This window comes from Zerene cesonia, chromosome 29 (genome assembly GCF_012273895.1).
Source record: "Zerene cesonia ecotype Mississippi chromosome 29, Zerene_cesonia_1.1, whole genome shotgun sequence".
Classification (NCBI taxonomy): domain Eukaryota; kingdom Metazoa; phylum Arthropoda; class Insecta; order Lepidoptera; family Pieridae; genus Zerene; species Zerene cesonia.
Window position 1 is genome coordinate 3,052,527 of NC_052130.1, and position 27,984 is coordinate 3,080,510.

The 27,984-nt window shown below is 32.0% G+C and overlaps 1 protein-coding gene across 2 annotated transcripts; it reads left to right on the forward strand.

Moving 5' to 3' along the window:
• LOC119837782 (muscle segmentation homeobox-like) lies at nucleotides 1–27,950 on the forward strand. 2 transcript variants are annotated; one of them, XM_038363535.1, is made up of 3 exons: nucleotides 1–728; nucleotides 25,719–25,906; nucleotides 26,363–27,950. In XM_038363535.1, the coding sequence occupies exons 1-3, from the start codon at nucleotides 338–340 to the stop codon at nucleotides 26,609–26,611; spliced, it is 828 nt and encodes a 275-aa protein (XP_038219463.1). In that variant the 5' UTR covers nucleotides 1–337; the 3' UTR covers nucleotides 26,612–27,950. The 2 variants fall into 2 exon arrangements, with proteins under 2 accessions (XP_038219463.1, XP_038219464.1); XM_038363536.1 differs by having other exon boundaries at nucleotides 25,722–25,906.
• The last annotated feature ends 34 nt before the right edge of the window (nucleotides 27,951–27,984 follow it).

A 27,984-nucleotide genomic window follows, 5' to 3' on the forward strand; every position in this document is an offset into this window, starting at 1 on the left:
GTCTCTCTCGCCTGGGGAAAGGCGGGTCGCGGTCTCCCCAATACAGACGCGATTACACCGCCACGCGAATCGTTTCGCGGACTTCGCGGCTTTTGAACGTATTCGCGACACGGCCGCTTTCTGCGCGCGGACGGCGAAAATCACTAATTGTGATCTGTGATTAATCACTGTGACTGTGATATTTCAATCGCGCCACTCCAGCGGACTCAGTGATGTGATCGTTGTTGAATCAACGAACTGAACTCGAATATACCACTGGGGCATATACTTGACGAGTGTCACGTGAAAAATGTCAATGTCACGGCCGACGGGGAGGTGATCAGGAAATGTCAATGAAATGAAGACGTCGCTTGAATGCGAGCGGTCGGACTCCGCCGAGACGGGCGGGAGAGGCCGCATTTCGTTCAGCGTGGACGCGCTGCTGGGGAGCAAGGGTAGCGCCCCTAGAGCCGCTAGAGACACGCCGGAGCTGCAGAGCAATGACGCTGAGAGCGCTTTGGAGAGCGACGACAGCGACGTGGACATAGAGGATGTAGAGTCGAACGCTGGGGACGAGCGGGACGAGAGGGAAAGCACCAACGATGGGGAGGAGATGGAGAGCAGGGGCGTGGTGGTGCCGCAGCCGCTGCTGCCGCGGCTCTACCAGGGCCCGGCGCCGCACCCCTGGCCGTTCGGTGCCTTCCCCTGGATGGCGCCCAACCCTATGTTCCGGGCTGGATCACCTAACAGTAAGTTGTTTTGTATCATGTAGAGATGTAGAGATTTAAAAATCTTCTATCATCGATCTAATGTTCTGCACCAACATGTCTTATAAGATTTAGTTACCTTAGAAATCACAACATCAAGTATTAGCATTATCATAATCAATAATTTTATAAAATTTATTGTATTTGGTTTTTATACATTAAGTTTTAATGTCTTTCTAAACCGTGTTTGTTGGCTGTGATATGAAAGTACCTACTTGCATGTAAAAGGGAATAGGTACTATTTAATTATTCTTATAGGTAAAATATTTTTATATATTTGTAGGTATTATCCTATTTATAATCTGAAAAATCTGTATCTTATAAAATTAAAAACAGATTTTATTGTGTTGTAGGAAAGATAACTCGAATGTAGGTACTCATATTAATGAACTTAATTCGTTGAATAAACATTTTAACTTTTAAAAGTTTAACATCACAATGACTATAATTTCAATCTGATTAAGGCTAATGGATACAAATAATATGACAATAAACATACTTAAAAAGCGTAATTATATATTTATTGATGTATAAATTAATGAATTGCATTAAATCGTCAAGGTCACATGTATTTGTTATCTGTGCCTACCTACATGTAGACTATAACAATGACAATTATTCAGTAATTAAAATAAATTAAATCAGTAAGGTCAATATGATGTTAAGACATTATTTATTTTCACGCGAGAATCACGTGAGAATATTGAAATAAGTGAGTATGTTATTCATTTTAATACATCTACAAGTTTTTAACTTACTTACTCTTATATCTGCATAATAAAACCAAGAAAATTTTGAAGAAGTCTTGGAAACATTCAAAAACGCTCAATTTATAATAGCCATATTGTATTTAATACTTACTAATAATACTATAAGACTTCAGTTATAAATATTTCAATGAAATCATATTAACCACAAACTACACATATATAAAAGTTCAGTATACTGAGTAGGAAAGCATACAGGTACCTACCATACGTTACATTGTAGTTTTAAGTACCAGTATTCAAAATTTGGTCATATTTGCATGCAAATTTAAACGTATATAGAATTTAAAAACAACAGACAATACATAGCAGTTACACCGTATTATCGCATAAAACTACTACCGGTCCACCCTGGCTTTACCCGTGGTAGATATTTCCATAGGACCTTCCTTGTGTTTTATCAAAAACGATTAAAGATTTCGCTGATTGGTCGACCCGTTTTCGAGTTTTTCGCTTTGCTATATATTATATTTATTATATATATATCGTATTGAATAATACGTAATATTATATTGTATGAAGAGTTGCAGATTATGTATGTATTATAATTGTCTTACAGTAAAAGGTAAATCAAAGGATGTTTAAAAATTAAAATATCATATACAAGTTCCAATTTTAATATTGACAAAGATAATCTCTATTTCTTGTATTTCCCATTGATATCTCAACTGCTCCTGATCATGATATGCTTTATAAATTCCATTCAAACTGAAACTCATTTATTCAATACAAAAAATTTTTCAACTAGACTTCGTTTGGAAGCGACTTAGTCGACGACGACGTAAGCGACGACGTCATTATGATACACAAAAACATTGTTTTACAATCGGAAAGCAGTTTCTACACAAAGAAACTACTTCTACATTAAAATATAATACGTATACCTATACGTATTCTAGATTTTCGTTATTTACCTACATTATGCAATTCAGATCTTTATTTTAAACACCATCACAGATTTTTTTTATCTTCTTAAATAGAAACTGTTTGTTGCTTATGCGAACTGTAGGTATATAGGTACCTAATTTAAAACAAATGACTGTTTTGAATATAACTATTTCTTGATATACTGTGGAATTTCGTCCCAAATCATCCCCGTATCCTTTTCCTAATATTTCCCACTCCATTTCTTTATTTCCGTCGTCAATCCTTTCCTTATCCTTTACCCAATCCAAGTGGGCAGCGTATTTGCAGCGGTTATACATATGTTTATGGGAGGTGGTGATCACTTACAATCAAGAATCACCAGGTCAGTTGCAGGCTATTACATAAAAAACACAACATAATTATTAATATCAAGCTTCATACCATTTATTTTTATACCAAGATCTTAAAAAACGAAATTTAAAAACGAAAATATATATTTTCACAAGATCGTTAACAAACACTCCATTGTAACACGGAAGCCTCAAACCATCCTTTCTTATTCTTATAAAACGCACACGAAACGTAAATTCCTATTCACAAATAAACAAAGCACATGTCGTTGACCATAATTTGTATGCTAATTGACGAATTAATATAAAATTATTTGTTTCGAACAAAGAACATTGAAAAGTATAATTTCGGTTGGTCCTGAATAAATTATAATGTAAGTTAATGCTTAGTGACTTTGAATTTTTTGATAATATTTATTCAGAAGGATACAACTTTATGACCTTTACAGGTATTAACTACCGTTACGCAAATGCGTAGATTTTGTCTTTTGGGTTCCGTACCAATAGTTAAAGGAAATAGTAGAAAATATTACTAAGTTTTCGCTATTCGTCTGTCTGCCATGAGGCTGTATCAAATAAACTGTGATAGTTCTGAGATTATTTATTTCTGTTCTGTTGTTTTGCTTTACCGCTTTAACAACAAATAACAAAAATCGAAGTTAAGCAACAGTTGGCACGGTCATACATTAGATGGGTGACCAGTGTTTTGTGTACTCTTTGTCTTATTTGTACGGAACCCTTTGGGGCGTGAATCCGACACGCACTTTTTGATTTTTCATATTTTGTTGTTGTTTGTAGAATATATTTTCGAATCACGGCGTAATTGTATTTCTATTCATTCAACGTTAAATAAACAAAAACCTCATAAAAGATAACTATAAATATGTACCCACGAGAAAGACGCTTTATAGTTTCAGGAATAAAACGATGAAATGTGAGGAAATAATAACTTTTATATCAAACATAATTTAAATAACAAAACCACCTTCAATTTATAACAATTAGACCAAATTTAATGGAACCACACGGGAGGCGTTCAAACATAAAACATTCAACAAAATCAATTTACTACGTCTGTAATTCTGAAATACAAAAATACAGTTAAATTGAGAACCTCTCATGAACCTTTATGGAAGTCGTTTGAAAAGAAAAATAAATAAAAGATTTATTATGTGACAGTCGGAAAAAGAGCTGGTGGGTTGCCTGATGGTGTGAAGTGACCAACACCGCCTATAATCATTTGCAGAGGCGAAATGATCTTTCGGATCTACAAATGGATTGCCGACTTTAAATCAAAAGGGATAAAGAAAGGATTGACGAGAGGAATAAAGGAAGGGATCGAGAAAGGTCAGGAAAAGGATACGGGCCTCCAACCCCCCGTCACCGTGGGTGTGGTATCTTCCCCGGTGCGAATTGGCCCAATTGCCGAAGCGTGTTAGACTCCCAACAACTCCCAACAACTCTCTTCATAGGTATGTCAGTACCATGGAAATCTTAACTACATAGTATTTTCTTGTGTTTGATTTTACGCGAGTATTATACATTAAGAAATTAAAAACTTTTTACGGATTTTAAACGCGATTTATACATTATATTATTAACTCAACGTTTCGAACACTTTACAGCGAGCGTGGTCACGGGGAGACTGTCCCCGTCTTTAATTTCTAAATCTTAACTACATTTTTTATGACGAACAATTCTTTAGTTCCCATGTAAGCGGAACTAAAGCACTTGAGACGAATTATCTTTTCATATTTATTGTCTTCACATAGATCAATATATCTAGTTAACATAACATTGAAGTTTTAATTGTGTGTTTGTAGTATATCAACTTCAATAATGGCTCAAATATTTTAGGTATAGCTAACTGTTTAGGTGATTGATCAATAATCATTTTGCATTTATAGAAATATATTATATACGCATAGAAATGCTCATTTGCTTAACAAATGTTTATTTAACAATTTAATTTATTCATATTTAAATATAGCTAACCTTAATTATGTTTAAAATTTATAACTATAAGGGAGATTGAGGACTATAAATACAATTTAAATTAATAAAAAATATGGAAATCAATGTATTGTGTGAAAAATAGTATTGTTATTAATAATTTGTTATTAAATATTAACTATTGTAGTTTCTGCTTTGAATTTTTGTGTGCGTGTGTGTTGTGTGTGAGTGTACAGGTGTGAGTTTGATGTTTAAATATACTGAAAATATAACACAGGAAAAGTCTTTGTATATTTCAATTTTAAATCGAATCATTTAAATTTAAACAAGTATTAAATATTTATTCACATTCACAACATACTATTTGCATAGAGTGTACAGTTACACTAACATATACAAACATACACAAAAATTAAATCTGAATTTATGCCTCGATTTTATTCGGAACATTATCTTTTACATAAAGTAACAACCTTTCTGTCCTTCGGCTTAGTTCAAAATAATCCAACCTTAGAGGAAAAATTGCTAAATTTCTATTTTTTAATTAAGTTATTTATACAAAATTGTCTCACTTGCTCATAAACATAAGGAAATATCATATTAATCGATCGCAATCGCAAGCGGCGATCCCAATCAATTAATTGGACACACTCATGAAATTATTATATTGTCACTGATCCTTGATAAATGTACAACATTTGAATTAAATCTTTCCATTTGGAGTCGGTCAAAATCAGGTCCAGTCAGTACGTGTTGAAAAATGAACTCAAACTAAACCAAACTACGACACTAAACTCGAACCAATTTTTTCAATTAAAGTACGACGTCCACTACTGAGCCACCACGGCGCAAATTAGTATAATAATTCATACAAATAATTAAAAAAATCCAAAATCTTCCACCCAGGCAGAGTCAGGGCAAGTATTTACATACAAGTGCGAAAGGCCAAGGCGAATCAAAACTTTAATCAAAATCAATTGTCGTGTGCAAATTAATTAGATTTTTAATTTGGTCTAGACTAGTAACTAACCGGTAAACTAATTATTGCCTGAAGCTTCGGCTGCGTGATAAAATAAACTTTTTTTATTTTTTTATTTAGGTTCATCAGTTGTTGTTGCATAAACGATTTCTCTCAATACAAAAAAAAGTTTAGTATTATAATTATATGCACAACAATTAAAGATAAACACATCATTCAGAATAAAAAAAAAACAGTATAACTAAGGTAATATCTATAAATGACAAATAAGTTAGAATTTATTCATAAACATTAATATAACCTTAGCCTTTTTTGATATTGGTTTTGAAGAAACACTATCATTTCATTATACATATAATAAATTAAACGCTCGTCCCGGCCGCGGATTTTATACCAAGAGAGCATCTAATCGGGATAAAAAGTATCCTATCCTTAAAATTGTATTTTAAATATATAACATATTTATTAATTTCCAAATACTAATTATCCGCACATACATTCAGAAGCTAATATTCATGTTTAAATCGAATTCTAAATCGCATAATTATGTTACACGTGTGACTGTTATAATTACCAACACAATGTAAAAATAGTTATTATGCAGTTTAAGTTTCTATTAAAATTGACCTGTTGACTCCATTTAGGGTTATTCTTTATTCTCGTTTCGCCAACCGCTCAAAGATATAATAGAATGTATCAGGATGATGGTTCACTTCACGTTCACTGATGGTTCGGGTTTGCAAAGGTTCACTGCAAATGCATTGCCCTCTTTTAAGGAGTAAAAGGTAACAAAATTTTGGAATTTAAGGATATAAACCACTGGCTTCTCCACTTACCAACATAGCATGCTACTATTTCTCGTCGATTCTCGTCGTTCTGTAGAGGTGTGGTAGCCCCCGGTGCGAGCTGGCCCAATTGGCGCAATCGTGCCCAAACGTACTCGACATTCACACTCAAGAAAAGGTTAAAAAAACCCCATATTTCGTGGCTTTTGTGGCGTAGTGAGGAGTGGGGGCCTGGTGACCTAAAATACAGATAATTTTTATTACCTAGTTTAGGCACCAGTCTCACACTTATTTATATGTACTGAAAATGTGTAAACTTATCTTATGTAACTGATGTGAGAAAATAAACTCTTTTTTATATTTTAATTTTATTATTTTTTATTTTCGTCGTCGCCACACGCTTTGAAACTCGATTAGTATGTCAGGCTACGAGACGAATTTTGTTATATGTCTCTCGTTATCATTTTCATTAGATTCATAACTGTATTTCGCAAAGTGGATCTTCTATTGTAACCAATACACGACTTTAACATGCTTTCATTAGCTTCACCTGTATGTATGTATATAACCAACTCCTTAACATTTAATTTTGACCCACTTTAAAGGGACAGATTTAATTAAAACTTTGTACACTAATCAGGGATCGGTGACAAAACAATGCTCTGTTCAACAAATGAGACAATTTTTTCAATTATTAAAGCATGTTTTTTAGTTTTTTAGACTGTATCTATTTCACAGAATGAGCATCATCGCTCTTTGAACGTAACATATGCAAGAAATTCACAAAATGCAACCAAAACATTGATTATTCTAGACAAGGCCAAAGACGTATTAAAATTATTTACAAATTCAAGAGAAATTACAAGAACAGGTTAACACGATTAAAGGTTAATTTGGCTTTGTATGCAAATTTTAATTCGGTGAATAACTAATAGGTACATTATTTTTAAATATACATGAACGAATTCTGAGCTACTTGTATACAAACATACAATACTATATGTGACTAATAAGCTAGTATCCTGGTAGAATAAAAATTATTTATTTCGCCTATCATCCTGTCTACGCGTAAACTCTAAAACGTGTGGTGCTAAAACTTGCTTCGTCGTTCCTTTTCTATGAGGCTTTAGAGTAATTAATACATATAAGACATACTTTATTCGTTTATTTATAATTGATTGAGCTACTTAAGATTGTAATTAAACCCAATAGTGTCGTGTAAGTATCAAATGTTTGATTTAAATGTGATGTTATTCTTCAAATATTTTTTGTTAAAAATTCATGTTCATAAGCCAGAGACAAAGCGACGACTAGTCTTCAAAAATACGATATATACTTTTAGATTTACTATATACTGCGTTGTTCTCGTAAAAAACATATTATTGTTAATAACACCGGCAGCGTAATTATATTTAAATTATTCTCAAAACATTGTATAACGCTTAAATATTGCTTCAAACAAACACTACATCTACAAAAATAAAACAAATTAACACTTATCAGGTTTATAGTCAAGTCTATATAGTATAGTATTATATTAATTATCTGTGCTAAAATTAAACTTTCATTACAAAAAATCTATGAATAAAGCAGTTTTATTTTTGTTACAAAGTACTTAGTAAAAACCACTATCAATTTGCGTACATTTTCAGTTGAGTATCATTATTTGTCACGTTTTGCAAACATTTACTATCCATCAAATAAATAATTCATACCCCATAAATTAATATGCCTTATTATTTCTAACATCCTGCTCCTAATTAGCCACAATATTTTTCTATAAACAGATCATTATAAAAGTTGGTATTTTAACTGTCACTTTTTTTTTTTATTTCCCGCTTATTTCCTAGTATTTGTGTCAATCCGTTAATTATTGTGATAAATGATGATGTGTCAGCGCCACCTAGCGGAGAAATTAATGGCGTTTGTCTAGACTGGGAGTATGACGACTTATTTATGCATGTTTAAGTTGGAGGTGAATGAACTTCGAGTTAGGGCCGTTTTACATGTGTAAGAAGTATGAATTTTTGGCAGTTTTTTACGATAACAATAATATGATGACTTATACTCTTTCTGTTAAAGTTTCTGTTGCCTTGTCGTTTTGTGATTTTATTGTTGAATTAAGCGTATTTGGCATATATTATTCAAGTATTTTTTAGGCTTTTATTATGTTTAATTAAGCAGAATATTCAAAAGAGCGGAGTATTCCCCATTTTTTACTTGACATTGGCAAATTATTAAATCTTCTTTTCATAAGTAAGAAAATAAAATACACGTGTCTATGACAACAACAAATATTGTGGCAAAAAAAGCAAATTTCGTTTCTTCTATATATATTCTTAAAATAACTTTAACACAATACACAGGTATGGTGTAACCAGCATAAAAACAAAACAAAATTTCAACCTGGTAACACAGGCCAAAAAACATAGATAAACCAATTACATTTAGTAAAATAATATATTAATGTACTAATGCTTAAATAAATCAATGTCAAATTAGGTAACTATATAAATTAAAAAGACGCGAAGAAATATAAATCAACAATTTAATTAAAAATAAAAGAGCATAAAGCATTATTGTTTTAATGGTTTGATTAATTAAAACGCTACTGCAGAAGTAACCGACATCCAGAGATCAAACAATGAAAAATAATTAAAAAAATTTTAGATCCTATAAATATGAGACCTCTGTAAATATTTAAAAAAGTATCAATATATTGTTACAGTCAAACGTCATAACTGGTCAGAAACTGCAAAAACTGCAAAAATCCGGTAAAAATGATTTAACTGCTTTGCTACCTTCCTCGGTGAGGGGTCCATTCGTGCCGAAGCGTGCTCGACTCCCACATAGAAATACAAACCAATATTTTTATGTTATAAGTAGTTTTAACCAATATCTTTAGTCCACTTATGACTAGAAAGTTAAGAAGTTAAGAAAAGAAAAAAACGATATACATCGAAAGAAATTATAAAAATATTCGAAAATTCATACAACAATTCAAACAAAACTACGTACAGGTTATTTCACGGAACTCTAAAGCTTATCAAATAAATGTTCAATTTATCGAATTAATTAAAATCCAGTAAACACACTAATGAAACTAAACGATTTTGTCATAATTTGATTGACTTGCTATTTAAGTAAGCATGCGACATCTGCATATAATTAAAACGATATCCGAACGCCTCGTAAACCATATAATTTATTACTTATGGTAATATTTGTTAGAGTATAAAAAATGTTGTTAATTACTTGAAATCATTGATTTTGGTGACAGCTTTAAAAGGCATTATATCATTTTGAAAATGGACGGATTTTAATGACGTTTTTAATTCATTGGTTTTATAAAAAAATGAGTAGCTTGTAGAATTTATGAACAAGGTAAATGTAATTGGACTATAATTTTAGAAAATTGGGTAGTTTTGTTATCAAAAACCTTCAGTCAATTGTATATTTGTTATAATGTAAAGCTGAAGAGTTTATTTTATTTTTTATTTTTAATTTCATGCAAATCGGCCCAGTAGTTCCTGAGATCAACGTTCAAATGGACAAACCTTTCAGCCTTATATATTAGTATAGATTTATATGACTAGCTGTGCTCCGCGGTTCCACCCACATCGGACACGATATTTTATAGCGATGTTATATAATCTTCCCCAACAAAATGATCTCAACACAATTTTTTATAAATTCAAAAGTTATTCCTGAGATTAGCATATACAAACAAACAATCAGACAACAATATCTCACCTTCATATTATTTGTATGTATAGATAGATATACCTTTATATTAGTTAAGTTCATTTATAGAAAATTTCAAACTTTCTATTTGTTTTGTATTTGTTGCTCTTTAAGAGTCTACTGAACCGATTTCGATGAGGTTTTACATTAACATAGTAATTGAACTAGAAATTGAATAGTTCAGTTAACTTTTGATTTTTGAAACAGTAACTTATACCGATCTTTGTCCTTATTTTTTCTCGATAATCCCAATTTTAACATATCTTACTAACTCTTAATACATGCTTAAATTATTCACACTTCATATATTTCGTTTAATATTAATATATTCAAAAAGAAATGAACATTAATATTTTATCCATAATTATAAGCTAATTTAGTCACCCGTTGCGACTTAATCAATTTTGTATAATTTAAGCTTTTGGACTTTACAATATAAAAATATTACTTGTGAGCTATTTTCGTTATTAAATTTACTTACTAGACGTTCGTCCCGGATCCGCCCGGATATCAAGATTTCTGTCTCCCATGGCAGCATTTAATCGGGATAAAAAGTATCCCAACACCCAAGTCAGTTCATACCCTGTCTGTATACCAAATTTCATCAAAATCCGTTCAGTAGTTTCAGTGTGATTCTCGCACAAACATCCAAACAAACAAACCTTCACATTTATAATACTAGTGTGGTGATGTGATATTGATACTCAAAAAACACTCTTAGTAGTTACCACTTAAAGATTACGTTACCTTGTCTAAGAATGAACCATCGACCAGAATTTCTAACTTCTAAATCTGCCTTCCGCCTTTCTGTTGATCTCATGCAGCCCTTTACCTGATAGAAACGATACGTTTTATGTCAATGATTATTTTTGCATCTTTTCTCTATAGAACCGATTGTCTTTTATTCCGACTTTAGCGTCAACCGGGAATCGTAGATAGGCTTTCTTCATGTGATGGTGACATTTATTTATGTTAGACTAGCTGCGCCCCGCGGTTTCACCCGCGAAAGTCTGTATCTCGTAGGAATTTCGGGATGAAAAGTTATCCAGCTATCTACGTACCAAATTTCATTGCAATCGATTCAATAGTTTTTGCGTGAAAGAGCAACAAACATACACATACACGTATGTGTATTATTTTATTATAAATGTGAAGGTTTGTTTGTTTGGATGTATATCCATCCATACTTACAAACTTTTGCGTTTACAATATTAAGTAGGACTAGCCGTTGCACATGGCTCTGTTCGCGTGTATATGAAAATATTATGGCTAGTGGCTACCGTGCGGAATGTTAGTAAGCGAATTGATCTCATATTTCATTTGTTAAATCTGATATATCACTCATGTAGTCATCGTAATCAGCTGCAAAAAAAAGGATCACCCATCCAATTTATGAACACGCCAACAATAGCTTAACCTCGATTTTTTAAATGCTGTGATAGCGGCAAGATAAATACCTCAGCACTGAAAATGTGAGCTGTGTATCACGGTGAGATACAGCCTGTTGACAGACGGACGGGACAGACAGACCGACAGACGGACGGCGAAGTCTTATCGATAGGGTCCCGGTTTACCTTTGATTACGGAACCCTAAAAACGACCTTCGCTTGTATTGAGGTTAACAACGTTTTTTGTACAGTTTTATTTCGTTTCTTGTATTCACCTGTTTTTAATACAAGTACAGAGTAAATATATCGTGTTCGTTTAATTAAAACGCAATTAAGTATATGTTTTTAATTAAAAGCTTTTACGCTATAATAATTCTTACATCAATTTATAAGTGAAATCCCGTGTCCCCTAGTCGGGTATGGGGCAGATGATATACATCTGTTTCACTGATCGATTTCCTTTATGGACAAGTAGGTGATCAGCTTCCTATGTCCTGCCAGATGAGGACAATTATTTTTGTGACTCGCCATCGGGAATCGAACCCAGCATCCCTCGGTTAACACCCACCCACCGGTTAAGCACCCAGTTACCAGAAAAGAGGATCAATTTTGTTTTTTATTTATTAATGAATTTATAAGTGAAATCATGAAGCTACATGATTTATCGATTTATTTAAAACAGCACGTTTTTCCATTATATAACACATAACAAATCGCTACGTCCAAATAGTATCGCATATAAATAATATAAATCATTTTATTCGCCTTACACGCGTTGATTTGTAAAACTAATAACATAATATTATTTATATATTATTCATAAATAACGTAAAGGAAATTAATCGTTCGAATAAAACCGCACGCGATTTAATATAAGAAATAAACATGGCTGTAAATAATTGATTTCGATTCAATTTACTCATGTGCGACATTCTGTGGGTTACTTGATTGCGTTCCTTGATCCACATTATTGGTTTTATCACCAATTATTGTACAGCTTTATATTAAATTACACTGTATAGTCGATTATTTCATATGAAATACCTAATTGTTCAGAGGTATTAGAGTCAACCTCTGAACAATTAGGTTAGAAACACGGATGAATAGATAGATATATTCAAGATTTCAATCTTAAAAGAAATTCAATAATTGATTGCAACCCGTAGTAGCATTTTAATCTATACTAATGTTATAAAGCTGACGAGTTTGTTTGTTTGTTTGAACGCACTTATCTCAGGAACTACTGGTCCGATTTTAAAAATTATTTTACTATTAGATAGCCTATTTATTAAGGAACACTATAGGCTATATATGTGCCACGGGCGAAGCCGGGGCGGACCGCTAGTTGATAATAATGATAACTTATCAAATGTAAGCATCAAACTACATATACGTTCACTGAATAATGACAAATATTTAACTAGTAGTTCCATAGGAGCTACAATAGGTACTTAATAACAAACAATTTGATTCTTTATCAAATATTATTAAAAAAAAAAACTTTTTTTTTTTTGTTATGTACATTAAATTTTTGCTCTAATGAACTGTAGGTTTAGGTAGGTTCTTAGACGCCTTTGTTTGTAACTCTTCACGTAATAAACAGCTGCTGGCTAAGCACTGTGGTAAGCGCGGACCCCTCAGGTGAGCATTGGTATTTTTTTAGCATACATATATCAGTAGCTTATACACACAATGAGAACGTCTTATCTATGAGACAGTAAATTGTTTGTCCACAATAACCTAATATAAAAATAAATTACCATAAATAAATAGCTTCATAAATAAATAATGTCAATAAATAATGGCCTGATAATATCATTGTCATTTGTCCATAATATTCAATACACATTATATTCTTTAAGTAATCGATTAATGGTTTATATAAATTTAATTCGATATAATGTATTGTTTACATTCGTGACCAGAATCAATTTGCTATTTTATAGAGTTTACTATATTTACAATTCAGTTATAATGAGTTACATTTCAAATGTTTTGTTTGTGAAATGTTTTACTACTTTCTTTAACAGCCAGAGGCCTGTATTGTTTCCGCCGTCCTTCACAGTCCATTCCTTTATACCGGTCGTCAATCCTTTCCATATCTTTAAAAGGGAGCAACGTACAGCGGCACTACTTCTGAAAATATTCATGGGTGGTTGTAATCGCTTACCATCAGGCGAACCACCAGCTCAGTTACCCGATGACAGAAGAAGAATCGTTAAGTCTTAACCAATTAATGCTAATTCTTTAGTGATTATAAATTTATCTATCTCATGCCGCATTCACTGATACTAAAAAACACAAACATCGGTAGGTATAGTAGTCATATAGCGAGTAGATAGTAATAGGTAGGTAGTTTTAATACCTACTACATAATTTTATGTAGTAGTTATTATATTATCTGTGGTATAATAGCATCCGATGTGGCGGGTGATTTTGGTTTCGTATGGAGTAGCGATAAAGAATTGTTTTTTTTGTATTTTTAAGTTTTTGTTATGTACTAATGTTGTAAGGACTAAATAAAGATGATTTTTATTATAATTATTATAGATATCAATAGTGAACTTCATATAGCTTCATATTCATATAGACACATAAATAATACTATACACTCAAAAACGTTTCGTACACATCCTTAAATTATCTAAATTAGTAACAAACAATTAGCAAAATTACCCTCATTTATGAGTACCTATAACATTACTTGCAATATGTAAAAATGATTGATAATTATGACTAAAGTATTTTAACAAATTACATTTCAAATGCATATGGGTCGCTAATACTAGAAGAAACTAATATTATAAACAAGATTTTTTATGAATTTTTTTATGCATCCATGTTGTTAAAATGTTTGGAATATGACACAATATTTATATATTAGAAATTATACAATACATATTATAGTATGTTATATTATATCTATTACATATAATAAATCTGTAGAAAAGTCATTTTTGTACATTGAAAAAATTAACAGAACCCATTTCCATCATTTTTGAAACTTTTGTCTGTTTGTCTGTTTGTTTGTGCGCACATCACGTAAAATCTACGAAATAAATGCAGACAATGTTTATATACAAAAATTATACATAACTTGAGGTATAACTTAGTTTTTGTTTCAAAATTCGAAATCGGTTTACTCTATCACAAGATATGATTAATTTGATATTCCTACGAGATACGGACTTACGCGGGTGAAACCGCGGGGCGCAGCTAGTTAGAGAATATAACACATTGAAAAATATTATGCAGTTATAAAAATCGCGTCTGTCCCTATGTACGTATGTATGGATGCTTAGGTCTTTAAAAATACACAACGGGTTTTGATGGGGATTTTTTAAATAGAAATTAATTCAAGAGGAACGTTTACATGTATAATAACATTCATTATACTACTTAGAATTTAACGCATACGAATCCGCCTGTAAAAGGTAGTAAAACATTATTATAATAAATAAATAAACATGGCTTTTTCCGAACTATACCGTGAATTATTTAAATAACCAAGCAGTAAAACGAAAACTGTAAATCGTCTTTGTTATACGTTAATCTGTATTCATCGACATATTAACAATATAATATTTCCTGTATATAATATTAACATAAATAATTCAATTAAAATATATTAATTTCGCTTTACATCTAAATGCCACGCGATGTTTGTAAAAATATAAGATCGAGAAAAACACAGCGCCGCTCCATTAAATCTCATTGTTAATTCATACATAACTAATTGTTAATTGTAATTATATCAATCTAAGATGCTAATCAGACCAGATAAGAAAGCTGCAAATCCGCATCCTTGCATTTATTACATATTTTATCAATAAATAATTCAGGGCAGACCAATCTTGGCATATATTATTGAATTCAGTATCTTGAATGTTAATAATAAATTTTCTCTCTCTTAGATATTAAAAACCAAATTTATTTAAGTCTAACAGACTTCGAATCTTATAACCTCATCCTAACTATCGGTATTCGGAAAATCTATACTAATGTTATAAAGCTGAAGAGTTTGTTTGTTTCAACGCACTAATCTCAGGAACTGGTCCGATTTGAAAAATTCTTTCAGTGTTATATAGGCCATTTATTGAGGAAATCTATAGGCTATGTATATACCACGGGCGAAGTCGGGCGGACTGCTAGTGAATTAATCAAATTTTCATATGCGAAAACTTTGTCGCAATTGTCATTCTTGAGTCGTGCTGTGTAGGTTGCATGCTATCTTTTTTAGCATTCATCTGATAGAATATATCCAGTTCCTAGTACTATAACAATTATATATTCATATTAGCCTTTTATGTCTGTTATATTTATTACATATTTACATATTTATTTATATTGCTGTTGATATTATTGGATGTTATAATATTAACTGGAGCAGCTGGTCAAGATGTCGGTAGGATGACACTGAAAATCAGTGCAGAGGCTATGTATATAATTAATGCTTCTAATCTATTGTTTTCTATTTATATTTGCTGCGTTTCTCTGTGTGAGTAAAATAAATGTTTTCTTTCTTTCTAAAAAAAGATAAATATTTCAGTACAGATCATAGTAAATTAACAATACCTTCTTTACAGCCTCCAGCATAACTACAAATCACTTTATAAACAATCATAATGATTAAATGTCATTGAACCCACGAGTCATCCCAAAAAACGCGCCCAAAAGATTCTTAATTTGAAAAAATCTTATTTTATAAGCAAAGAAAAATAATTACATCTGAGACTAATTGTCTGGTATCTAGTAAATAATAGTAACAACATTGCAGTTGAAATACTACAAATAAAATTACTATAATTAAGGGTACAATTAAAGTTCTATTACTAGCTTCATTTCATTTACGTAAGCTGAAACAATGAAGCGATATAAGAATTACTTACACTTTTAATCAAGATATTCAGGTTTTAAATTGAATTGCTTCCTTAATATCGATTGCGTAACCAATTGATTTGGATTCGGCAATTATTTGACCAATGAGAAATTCAGTCTTACATCATAGTAACATAATATATACGAGAATGTTAGTTCACCAATGTTTTTAGTCTATATTACTTATGATAAAAAAAAGTTTTCATTGGATTTCTAATACTAAAATCGTACTAGTACAATACTTTTTGAATGTTGTTGTGAACGTGGAACGTTTGAAGAAAAATAGACCAATCTGTGAGTTTCTTATGAATTTTCCTAACGATCAATATGAATTGAATGATGACCGATGAATGAACGGAAAGCTACCGTTACTCATAATGAATGAACGTATATTTTATTTAGAAAAACTTTCAGATAGTAAAGGGAATTTATATGGACTTCATAGAAACTCTTTTTACGAGTTGCTGCATTCAATGACAAACTAGTTTGTTAGTGTGAAGTGTTTTTTGTCCTATTATAAAACTCTAGACTGCAATGTGTTTCCTCATTTGCTTTGAACGCTTATAGTTTGCCACCAATCTGCTGGTTTGGAAACTGTTATAATAGGATTTTTTTTATATGTGGTAGTCGAGCACGTTTCGGCACGAATTGGGTCAGCTCGCACCGGGGAAGTACCACATCCTCACAGAAAACCGGCGTGAAATAGCAAACTGCTATGTTACGTTCAGTGAGTAGGGGAGCCGTAGGCCCATATCCTTTTCCTTGCCCTTCCCAGACCTTTCCTTTGTTCCTCTCGGCAATCCTTTCTTCATCCCTTTCCAATTTTAAGTCGGCAATCCACTTAGAGGCGTAATGTCTGCACCTTACGCCTCTCCAAATGTTAATGGGAGGTGGTAGCGCTTACCATCAGGCGACCCACCAGCTCCTTTACCGACGATGGCAAAAAAAATCAGGCAGATTATATGTTTATAACTTAGACCATTTCCTTACCTTACCTATGTGTTATTCGAGTTGTCTAGCTATCTACGTACCAAATTTCATTGCAATCGGCTCAGTAATTTATGGGTGAAAGAGTAACAAACATACACATACACATACATCCATCCTCACATACTTTTGCACTAATAATATTAGTAGGATATAAACATTAAGTGATTAAAACATTAGCCACAGTTAAATCTTTGACAGTTCGGATTAAAAAGAAAAAGTTAATCCTTTCTCCGAATCAACTATATGTTCTAGTTTTTATTATGCAACTGTCCTGTATGTTATGAGTTAATACAATTAAATTCATTTTTATATCTTATATATATTTAATCTAATTAGTGACTACTCAATTGATCTACACTCAAACTAAACAGCATACAAAACAAAATCAAACCTAAATACAAAATGGAAATGCTTGTAAAAACAAAAATGACCAGTTTGTTTTGACAAGAAGTCCCGTCACATAAGCCTTATGTACTATCGATGTGAAAAGTCTTTTTGTTATATCCTAGATAGGAGCGTGATCGAACCAAACACGACCAGTACTAAATAATCCCCATACATTAAACGGTATCTCACATAAAGCAACCGTACGATACTTGAAAGCAAAGAACTTTCCATCAATAATTCTACGCATCACGATGTTATAAACCCAAATATAGCCATATGTTTTCCAGCTTAAAATATATTCTTGCAACGCGCAACATTTTAAAACCGGGCAATAAATTGTAGGGTATTGCAAGAAATCGTTTCTCCTTTTGACTTAACTAGCCAACCGCCCCGGTTTTGCCTTAAACGAGCCGCAATTAGAGATAGCTTGAATACAACTTTCGAGGTACAAATATAGTGTACAAATCGCTTTATAAACTCAATGAATAGTTTCCCTTTCGCGGAATATGTTTCAATTACATTTGAGATACTGATACGGTGTTAATTTAAATATTTTATAACGTGTGCTTAAACATAAATACGTGGAAACCTATACTGAGAATCTTATGCTGAAAAATTCATTTGAACGCTTAAGCTTAGCTTAGGAACTACAGGATCGATTTCAAAAATTCTTTCGCCGATGGGTGTGTACGTAAGGTCTGAATGCTATATAAGTATCACGGGCGAAACCAAGTCGACCTGCTAGTATAATATAGTTAAAGGATGGTGAAACAAATCTTGTATTATAGATATAGATTCCTATAATGAAAATCGTAAGCCTTTGCATGCACAATAAAACATTTTTTTACCCATACAAATTTGTGTAAATGTAATTTTTTGATATTTAAATGAATCGCCTTTAAATAAGCTATGAATGTAAGTATATTAGGGAACAATAAACGTACAAACGTTCCACAAACTCGCATTGTTTATTTGGTTCTCTGTTCATCAGTTTACCACAAACGTTCCACAAACTCTCTTTGCTTATTTGGTTTTTTGTTCATGAGTTTATCACACCAGTATAAAGGTTTATCCCGGGTGCAGCGCGTCAGTAGACTGTGGGATTTTAGTCGCTAGGAATCCGATATAACACACGTCTCCTTCCTCGGGTGCCGTGATTATCATATGTAAAATTTACCCACTTTAAAAAATGAGTCAGAGTCTAGTAGCTTGAATTGAGCAAAACATAAAGTAAATGAAACAAATAAAAACTCTTCAAAGCTTAGTCTTTAAACTTCTTTCAAGTAGATACTTCATATAAATTATTCCTTGTTAAAATTGCGTTACTGAATTGTAATTTTTGGTATAAAAAGTAGGCTTTCCCGAGATTCGCCACGGGGGCTCACTAGGTGTAATGGTTACTCATTATACCATATAGGGTATAACAGCAAATTTCTAATAAGTACGTAATTATAAAGTAATGAGGTAGGACCCCCGCTAGTCATCCTTCTACGTGATAAAGATAGAAAATAGTTTCATTAGAGGTGAATAACTAAGGGTTTAAATTTGAGAAACAGTTTAAATTGATTTAATTAAACATGTTTCATAATGCCATAATTTATGAAAGATGGAAAATTAATGTTAAAGAAAATTGAGCATTTTACCAACTTTAATGTGCTGTTTTTTCTTCATATTGAATTTCTTATTTCGAAAGTCTATTTTATATTTATATAATACGCCATAATTGATACATAGAAATAATTTTACAGAAAACAAATAAATGACTGAAATTATTTACATTATTATCTAAATGTTTGCAAAAAAAGTTCTTACAGAAATAATTTTGGTACTGAAAAAGACTACAAATCTTTGTACGGGCCGAGACATTAAGAAAAGCTAATCCTAATTTAGCGTGCTGAATTATAAAATTGTTTGGCCGCAATTACAAAGTATTTGCAATAATTTCCAAATTGTAGTATCGCAGCTGCACTGTGTTGGACAGGTGTAAAATATCGAGAAAAACCATTTAATTTGCCTCACCTTTGATTTTTATAATTAAACATTTTATAGACTTATTATTTACAACATCATAAAATGTCCTTTGATAATAAATTTCTAACTTTATACGTGTTCTACAATGACAGTTGTAGAATGGTTATAAAATTATAAACTAATTAAGAAATAACGAATCAACTTGTACAATATCTGTCGTTCTCTGAAACATTTATAGTTATTTTTATCACATTTCAACTCAACCTCAAAATCATAGACGGATTTTATTAATACAATTTCTATGAATATCGGAAAACATCAACAAAATGAGGCAGCGATGAAAGAACGTTGCCACAAGAAAAACCATTGGCCGGTATGCGAATCGTGCCCAAATGCGTCTGCGCGGACGATATTAATAATTACACATTTGTCAGATAGTCTTAAAAAGCAAAATGTCTGAGCGAGATGCCATATTTGGGCGCTATGCTGGCGGGGAGCAAACGCAGGTGAACGCCAATTACAGGGGCGCGCAAAAAGCGCGCGCGGGACAAATTGTAAAATTGTACTCTGTAGTCTGTGGTCTGTGCCACTCGACCACAGATATACTAAACTTTTTGTACACTTATTATAGACTTATTATGATAATATTTATTTCTATAAAAATTACATTCTATGCTATGTACCTGATGTTTGAGTATACCGTCAAAAGAAAACTAGTTTTAATTATTTTGTAATAATTGAATGTAGATGTAGATGTAGATTGTTAATAAGCTTGTACTTTTAGTGTAACATTTTTTATCCACAATTATATCCTAGTTTTCTTTAGAACCTTTTTGTTCTTTTTTCTTTACAAAAGTATCTACGCATTTGAAATCATTTTAAATCGATCACTTTTTAATATTTAAAGGCTGTCTCATACTCACACATAGCATCGCTCAAAGAAAAACATATGTAATCGATAAAATTATGCGATAATTTTATATGAAATTGATATAGTTAATATTAAAAAATTGAAACCTACCGTACTCTCTATAAAAATTAAACATCCGTGAAAAGCTATAAAATTTCCTTCGCCGCCATGCGTAGTCATATTGCTGTCCTTATCTAACTTAAGGTTAATTACGCAAGTGCGAAGAGTACATGGGTTACTGATAAGCCAAGCCATTAGTCGATACGAAAGGTGAAGGCGCAAAAATTATACAATCGGCCATCGTCAAGTTTTTATTGAGGTTGCCATTTTGTATTGACATGACTTCAGCTATTATTTATTCTATACTTTAACATTGATGATAACTGCAAAAACAAACTCAACGTAACGATGTTTCCGTAGGTATACGTTTAAATTTATGAACTAGGTATTCTCATTTGGATCTGTCTGAATAATTACTAAAAGATACTCAGTGTTACTAATAGTATAAAATTCAAACGAAAAATTGAAAGTGTCTTTTTTTATAATTAGAACAATTTTGTGTATATTGCTTAGTCGTTTTTTTTTGGTTTGCCTATGTACTAATTCACTAATTAAGTACATAGACATGTTTTAATTTTATCTACCAGGTTACTACCCAACATACTCGTATGTCATTAAAGAAACAAGAATTGAACGTTTGTAAAAGTATACAAAACACAAAAATTCTGCTTACAAATAAATCAATGATAAAATATATCTACAATTAGTAGCTGAAACCGTCTACATGCTACAAAAACTATTTCTGATCAAGATAACTAAACAATTTCCAAATGAATAATTTACGAAACAAAATCATTCAGTAATTAATTAAACTCCCTTCTATTTTATCGGAAACATTAATACAGAATCAATTAAACGCGATTCTAATACGAGAATCGAGATGTCTATCGATTCGCAGAAACATCGGTAAAAACATCGAGAGCAGTGAGGCATCGATAATTTTATTTACCGGAAAATGTACAGATCATACACTCGGTTATTGCGTATACGTGGTAATCATATTCCGATATAATTGGACACATTCACGAGGTACACTTAGTTACAGTCTGCGAGTTATCGGCTATGTGAAATGGGGTTATTTGATATTAATTAAGAAAATATAGGTATTTAAGTGTTTTTATTGTGTTGACTGAGACTTATATCGATTCCCTTTAATGTATAAATTATAAAACAGCCCAGTTTAGTTTTTTAATGTGTATACGACTACGAATATTATAAGAGTAACACAACAATATGGTACCAGATTTTACAAAACAGGATAAATAAAATCTATAGGTAGTTATACAGTGGCGTAGCTACCAAGGGGCTAGGCGGAGCAATGCCCCGGGGCCCTCAAGCTCAGGGGGCCCACGAATCCTTACCAGAAAATCTCAATCGAACTCAACTTTTCATTTTCAAAATAAATATGACAGGTGGCAACTCGAGTTTAATCATGCACTGTAAAAAGGTTACAGCAGTCAAACGATTCTCGTTTGGCTCGAATCAACTATACGTTTGGATATAGCGAAATGCGCATGACCATTAAACTAAGTACCACATGGGTTTGAAAATGTTTCTTGAGCCAAGCGACATATTTTTGAATGAACAACTTAATGACATTAAATTGAGTTCTATTTACTCTCTCAATGACATTAAATTGACTTCTATTTACTCTCAAAATCACACTATTTCTTTCAAACAAAATTACGATTAAATTGAAACAAATATTGCATTTATGAATATAATATTTATTTCTCAAATATCTTGAAAAGAAAAAAAATCTCGGCACCGAACCTATACCATAGGTGCGATTTTTTTTTTTTTTTTTTATATCATAGCGGGCAACTGAGCTGGTGGTTCGCCTGATGGTAAGCGATCACCACCGCCCATGAACATTCGCAAAGGTAAGGCCTCTGCGAATGCGCTACCCGCTTTTTTGGGATAAGGGAAAAGGAATGGATTAACGACTGGAAAGAAGGAATGGACTGGGACGGGTGAGGAAAAGGAAACGGGCCTCCGGCTCCCCCACTCACCGGACGAAACACAGTGGCATGCCACTATTTCACGCCGGTTTTCTGTGGGGGTGTGGTACTTCCCCGGTGCGAGCTGGCCCAATTCGTGCCGAAGCGTGCTCGACTCCCACGATACGGCGAGGCTCTACCATTAGAGCTACGTAACAATATAGAATAATTAATAAACGTATATGAATTGACTCACATATATTCAAATAAATATATGCATATTAGAAACTATATTATTAGCATTTTTAAAGTATTTCCTAATTTAATGATCTTACTTCAAAAACCGTGCCAGTTATGATAGCAGAGGGCCCCATTTTTTTATTTGCCCTAGGGCCCTAGGTTACCTAGCTACGCCACTGTAGGTATACTAAATTAAAATTATGATTAGAAAAAGAATAAGATATTTATCATTTTTTTATCATTATGAAATAATTTAAGCGTTTTCCAATTAATTCTCTTGAAAAACAACGTAGGAATGTATCAGCATACACACAATAACAACACCCTTCAATATGACAATATCCTCATCATTATTTATATTCGTGATCCTAATAGCAAGACTTATAAACACACCGATTATGAAGAAATATGAAAGTATTAAACGATCAAACTGTTTAATATTTATAACGGAAATATTAGTAATGGCTATATAAATCACACAGTTAAATAAACTATCATTAGATAACTTTCGGAATGAACGTGAATATGCAATTCATATAAATCCAACCAATTTAATGCCTTAATAACCATCGGCATAACGCATTCAACCGAAGGAGATTACAATAATCCAATTAAATTACGACATTGACAACTAAATCCTATTAAAAACAAAGAGCGCGCATAATTGAGCGTCATTACGCGCAAATTGTCTATAGTCTGTCATCAAAACAAAATGGCGGTGCCGTACGCGCGGGAAAATAAATACGTATAGAGATGGATATTATATCTTCATTAGCGTAAGGCATCGCATTGATATGTCTAAGGGTTGGGCCATTGAAATTGTTTGTATTTTATCACTCGCAAAAGGCATTTATACTTGCCTTTTTAGTTTGTCTCTTACTGTATTGTATCGGGTCTCAATAACATCTGCCGTCAATACAGCGGTATTTAATGGCAATATGAGTGGGGAACTAAGATATAAGAATATTTGTATTCTATTCAATTCAGTTGTCTCATAGAATTTCAGCCCGTTAAAATAATAATCTTGCTGATTATCATAACCATTCATATGTTTGCTTTTAACTTCATTTCGCTAGTCATTTATTTGCATGGATGCCGTTAACATCCTAAAACAACTACGTCCGCTAGTTATTTGATTTTTTTTTTTATAGTGGCCCATAGGTCACACTCCATGCTTAGTAATCCTGGCCGGTCTACATTTCAATAAGAAAAGTCATATTTTTAAAAACTTAGCACAATGCAAGATAGAACTTTTGTTTATGGATTGTATAGATTTAAATCGTGGTATTTTTTTAAATACACATTGTTATTTGTATGTATTGTGTATACTTAAATGTTTATAAAGAAAACATTTCAAAGACAACTTTTGCCACAATTATATTTATTAAAAGTAACGATATTACAGCTGTTGTTTGTGAGCCTTTTTTAACAAATAATTGACAAGTAATTGTTATGTAATAATTTGTTTTTTTCACACTGTCCCAATAACAATCAATTCAACTGTATCAGTTGTTTATGGCTTGTTGATTCTATATAATATCTACTCATATTTACCATAATCACAATGAATACTCTTTTCGTTTTAGATAGTACCTATTCGATACGTTAGTCTATGTGTTTTATGCAACTAGATTGAAATACATATATGCACAATGCATATGCATTTATTTAATCATTTAATTAATGTTAATTATAGCAGTGATCATCGCATAATAGATTTGACTGCGATGTTTGTATGTTAATATAGGTCATGGAACAATAATAAAGTCAACGAACGGTATATAAAGTGTTTATAATGGTTACTATATGTCATTTGAATAATCATGTCTTTAAACACATTGTTAATATTGAGTATTGACGAAGGAACTATGCAGTAATGTGTGACATAGGTCAGTTCAGTACAGATGATATTCTATACCTAGAGACTTCAAGTAAAATATATTTGTTTTAGAAAGTAAATCGCAATTCGCAAGAAGAGTACGTACTGAATAAAAAAAAGAAATTTTAAATATAAGAATATGGTATAAATAAAAAAATAACCTTTAAATATTTTTAGAGTATCTATGTCTCGATCTTGAAAAAAAGAAAGAGTAAACAATAAGAGTTGGATAAAAGAAAGTTATCGCATATCGTGTTATATTATTATCTATTAGTTTTTTTTTTGCTTAAACTTAATAATGTTAATGTATTAAATAAAAATATATAAACATTGCAAATTCGATAGGAAAACCTGTAAAACCTTATCCCGCTTAATTAATATTGAAGCGAGCTTCACTTGTTCGTTAATTTACCGAATACAATGTCATTAGCCGGATGTATCGATATAGAATCAATATTGTTCCTTTGAATATTAACCTCGAATCGCTGCACTGTATAATTACTGTCCTGTTTCCGTTGATTGACCTCTTTAAATACTATAGAAATGTGCTTTTATTGAATTAATGTCAGACTTAACTATCTTTATAGAAATAGACTTTAGCATGAATGTATTAGTGATTTGAATACATATTTATAGACAGATCTTATTCAAATTTTCTTCCTCTATAGAATCTAAAATGGAACCAAACGACAAGAATATGTTATCAAAAACATAATCACGTCAATCAGGTGAAAATCCACTCAGTTTTCGATTAACAAAACAGAATAAAAACTCCGTTTACGCATTCATTAAGTAGCTAAAATAAATTTCCTTTTAATGGAGGGTACACTTCATAATACGATAACTATCCACTGCGTATTAATACAGAGCGATCTCCATTACAGCAGGTGCTCCCAGCGGCCCACCGGTCGTCCGCTGCCAACTTAGAAAACACAAGCCTAACAGAAAACCAAGGACCCCGTTTACAACGCAACAATTGCTTGCGTTGGAAAAGAAGTTCAGAGACAAGCAGTACTTGAGCATTGCTGAGAGAGCTGAATTCTCGTCGTCTTTGAGGCTCACTGAAACGCAGGTGATTTTAATACTAAATACGTATATTCTGTCGCAATTTCTGTATGATGGGATCAAGAAGCAGTAATAAAGAAGCATTTTTTACCACCATTGGAAATAAATTATAGATTTAATGTTTTGTAGGTATAGATAGATATCTTTATAGGGCCTTTTTTGTTACATTAATGTACAAAATATTATGGTTAGAGCAGATTTGACAATAATCATGATTATAGTAAAAAATCTCTTAAAAACCATGCAAATGCAAGTAGGATTGAACTGTAAGTGGCTATATTTGTGCATTTATTTAGCATAATTACTGGATTAACATACTTTACGCTTATGGTCGTTGAAGACAAATTACTTGGGCTTAGTACATTTATCAAGTATCGTATAATATAAAAAAAAAACATATCTATGGTTATGTTTACATTATATTACCACATAATGCAAAATTATCTACTTACTTTCGTTGCAGGTGAAAATATGGTTTCAAAATCGGCGCGCAAAAGCGAAACGCCTACAAGAAGCCGAGATAGAAAAGCTACGCTTGTCAGCGAGGCCTCTGCTTCCACCCTCATTTGCCTTATTCGGAGGGGGAGGGGCACCCCCCCTTTTCGCCGCGATGGCAGCAGCGACAAGACCGCAGCTAAGTTTCTTGGGAGGTCCACCGTCGCACCAACATGCCATAAATATGAATATCCTGAATTCCCTCCAACCGCATTGACATTCGGGACACGCGGGAACGCGTGAACAGCCGCCATCTTGATTTGTGGATGATTTAAAATTGAATTCGGATACTTGTACGTGATTTTAGTGACAGGAACGCATTGAGTGTAATATATTTGTATATCGTAGATCTGCGATTTTCTCGTCATAGTTTTAGTACAATATGAGTCAGTAAAATATAAATAGGAATTAATTATAGACACATACAGTTTCTAAATATAAGTGCAATCCTAAATTTATTTGTTTCATACCCTCATAAAATTTGTAAATAAAGGCACATACATTATCATTAATGACTACATTTCCGTTATAGATTTTTTAGAAATAATTTAATAAATAGCTCATAGAAACCCCATCATGCGATAACCGAAATAAATATAAAATTAATTGCAAATACATTTATAAGCCTATACAATAATTAAATCCATACTTTTATAAATTATCCGAATACCCACAATATTATTATTATATTCTTTTATTTTAATTTTCATATTATTTAATAGATAATATGTTGTCAATTTATTAATATTAAAATTATAATGCATTTGCATACGTTCTTATTTTCGTTCTTATAATATTCCTAGTTAATACGAATTGATTATCAAGGGAATTGAATGAAAGAAATAACTTCGATTTATTGTCATTATTAGACTGAGTATGTTTATTTGGGTTTTCGAGACTGAAGTTACTTTAATAATTATTTAAAGTGTAAAATTAAAAAAAAAAAGATGATTAATTCTTGATATCTAAAATGTATTTACGATGAATGTTCCAGAAGATTGTGTCTAATCGTCGTTTCAATTATAGTTTTGTTAACATTATCATCTTGTTAACAAGGATGATCGTAAAGGTCCCTTCACTAATAAATACGCAAAAGTCAAACTGGGCTCGGACTGACCTATCATGTTTATGAAACTTAATTGCTACAACAAATACCAGACTTTGTTAGATATTAAACAACATACTTAGTAGACTTTACGTTTAAATGTTATTTTAAATAAAAGCTTTGTATGGTACATGGAATATTTGTGTTACATTTTAAACCATTAACCGTTTGTCACAATTCTCAGTTATAGATGTTATACTTGAAATGAATTAATAAGCTCCAAATCTTCTTTATCAATGATTTCCAATTATAATAAAATATTTGAAATTTAATAATATGTGAAAATATAGCGAAATATGTACAAGTTCTAATCAATTACCGTTTCTCACTATTATTTTGATTGCTGAATGTTTTATCGAATAAAATAGATACTTTTATATGTTACTAAAACGAAGCCTGGAGTCTTGATACTTTGGTCCTATAAATGTGTCAATATCCTGAGTTTATTATTGAAAACAATATTTATAACGCTTCCAATATGGTTA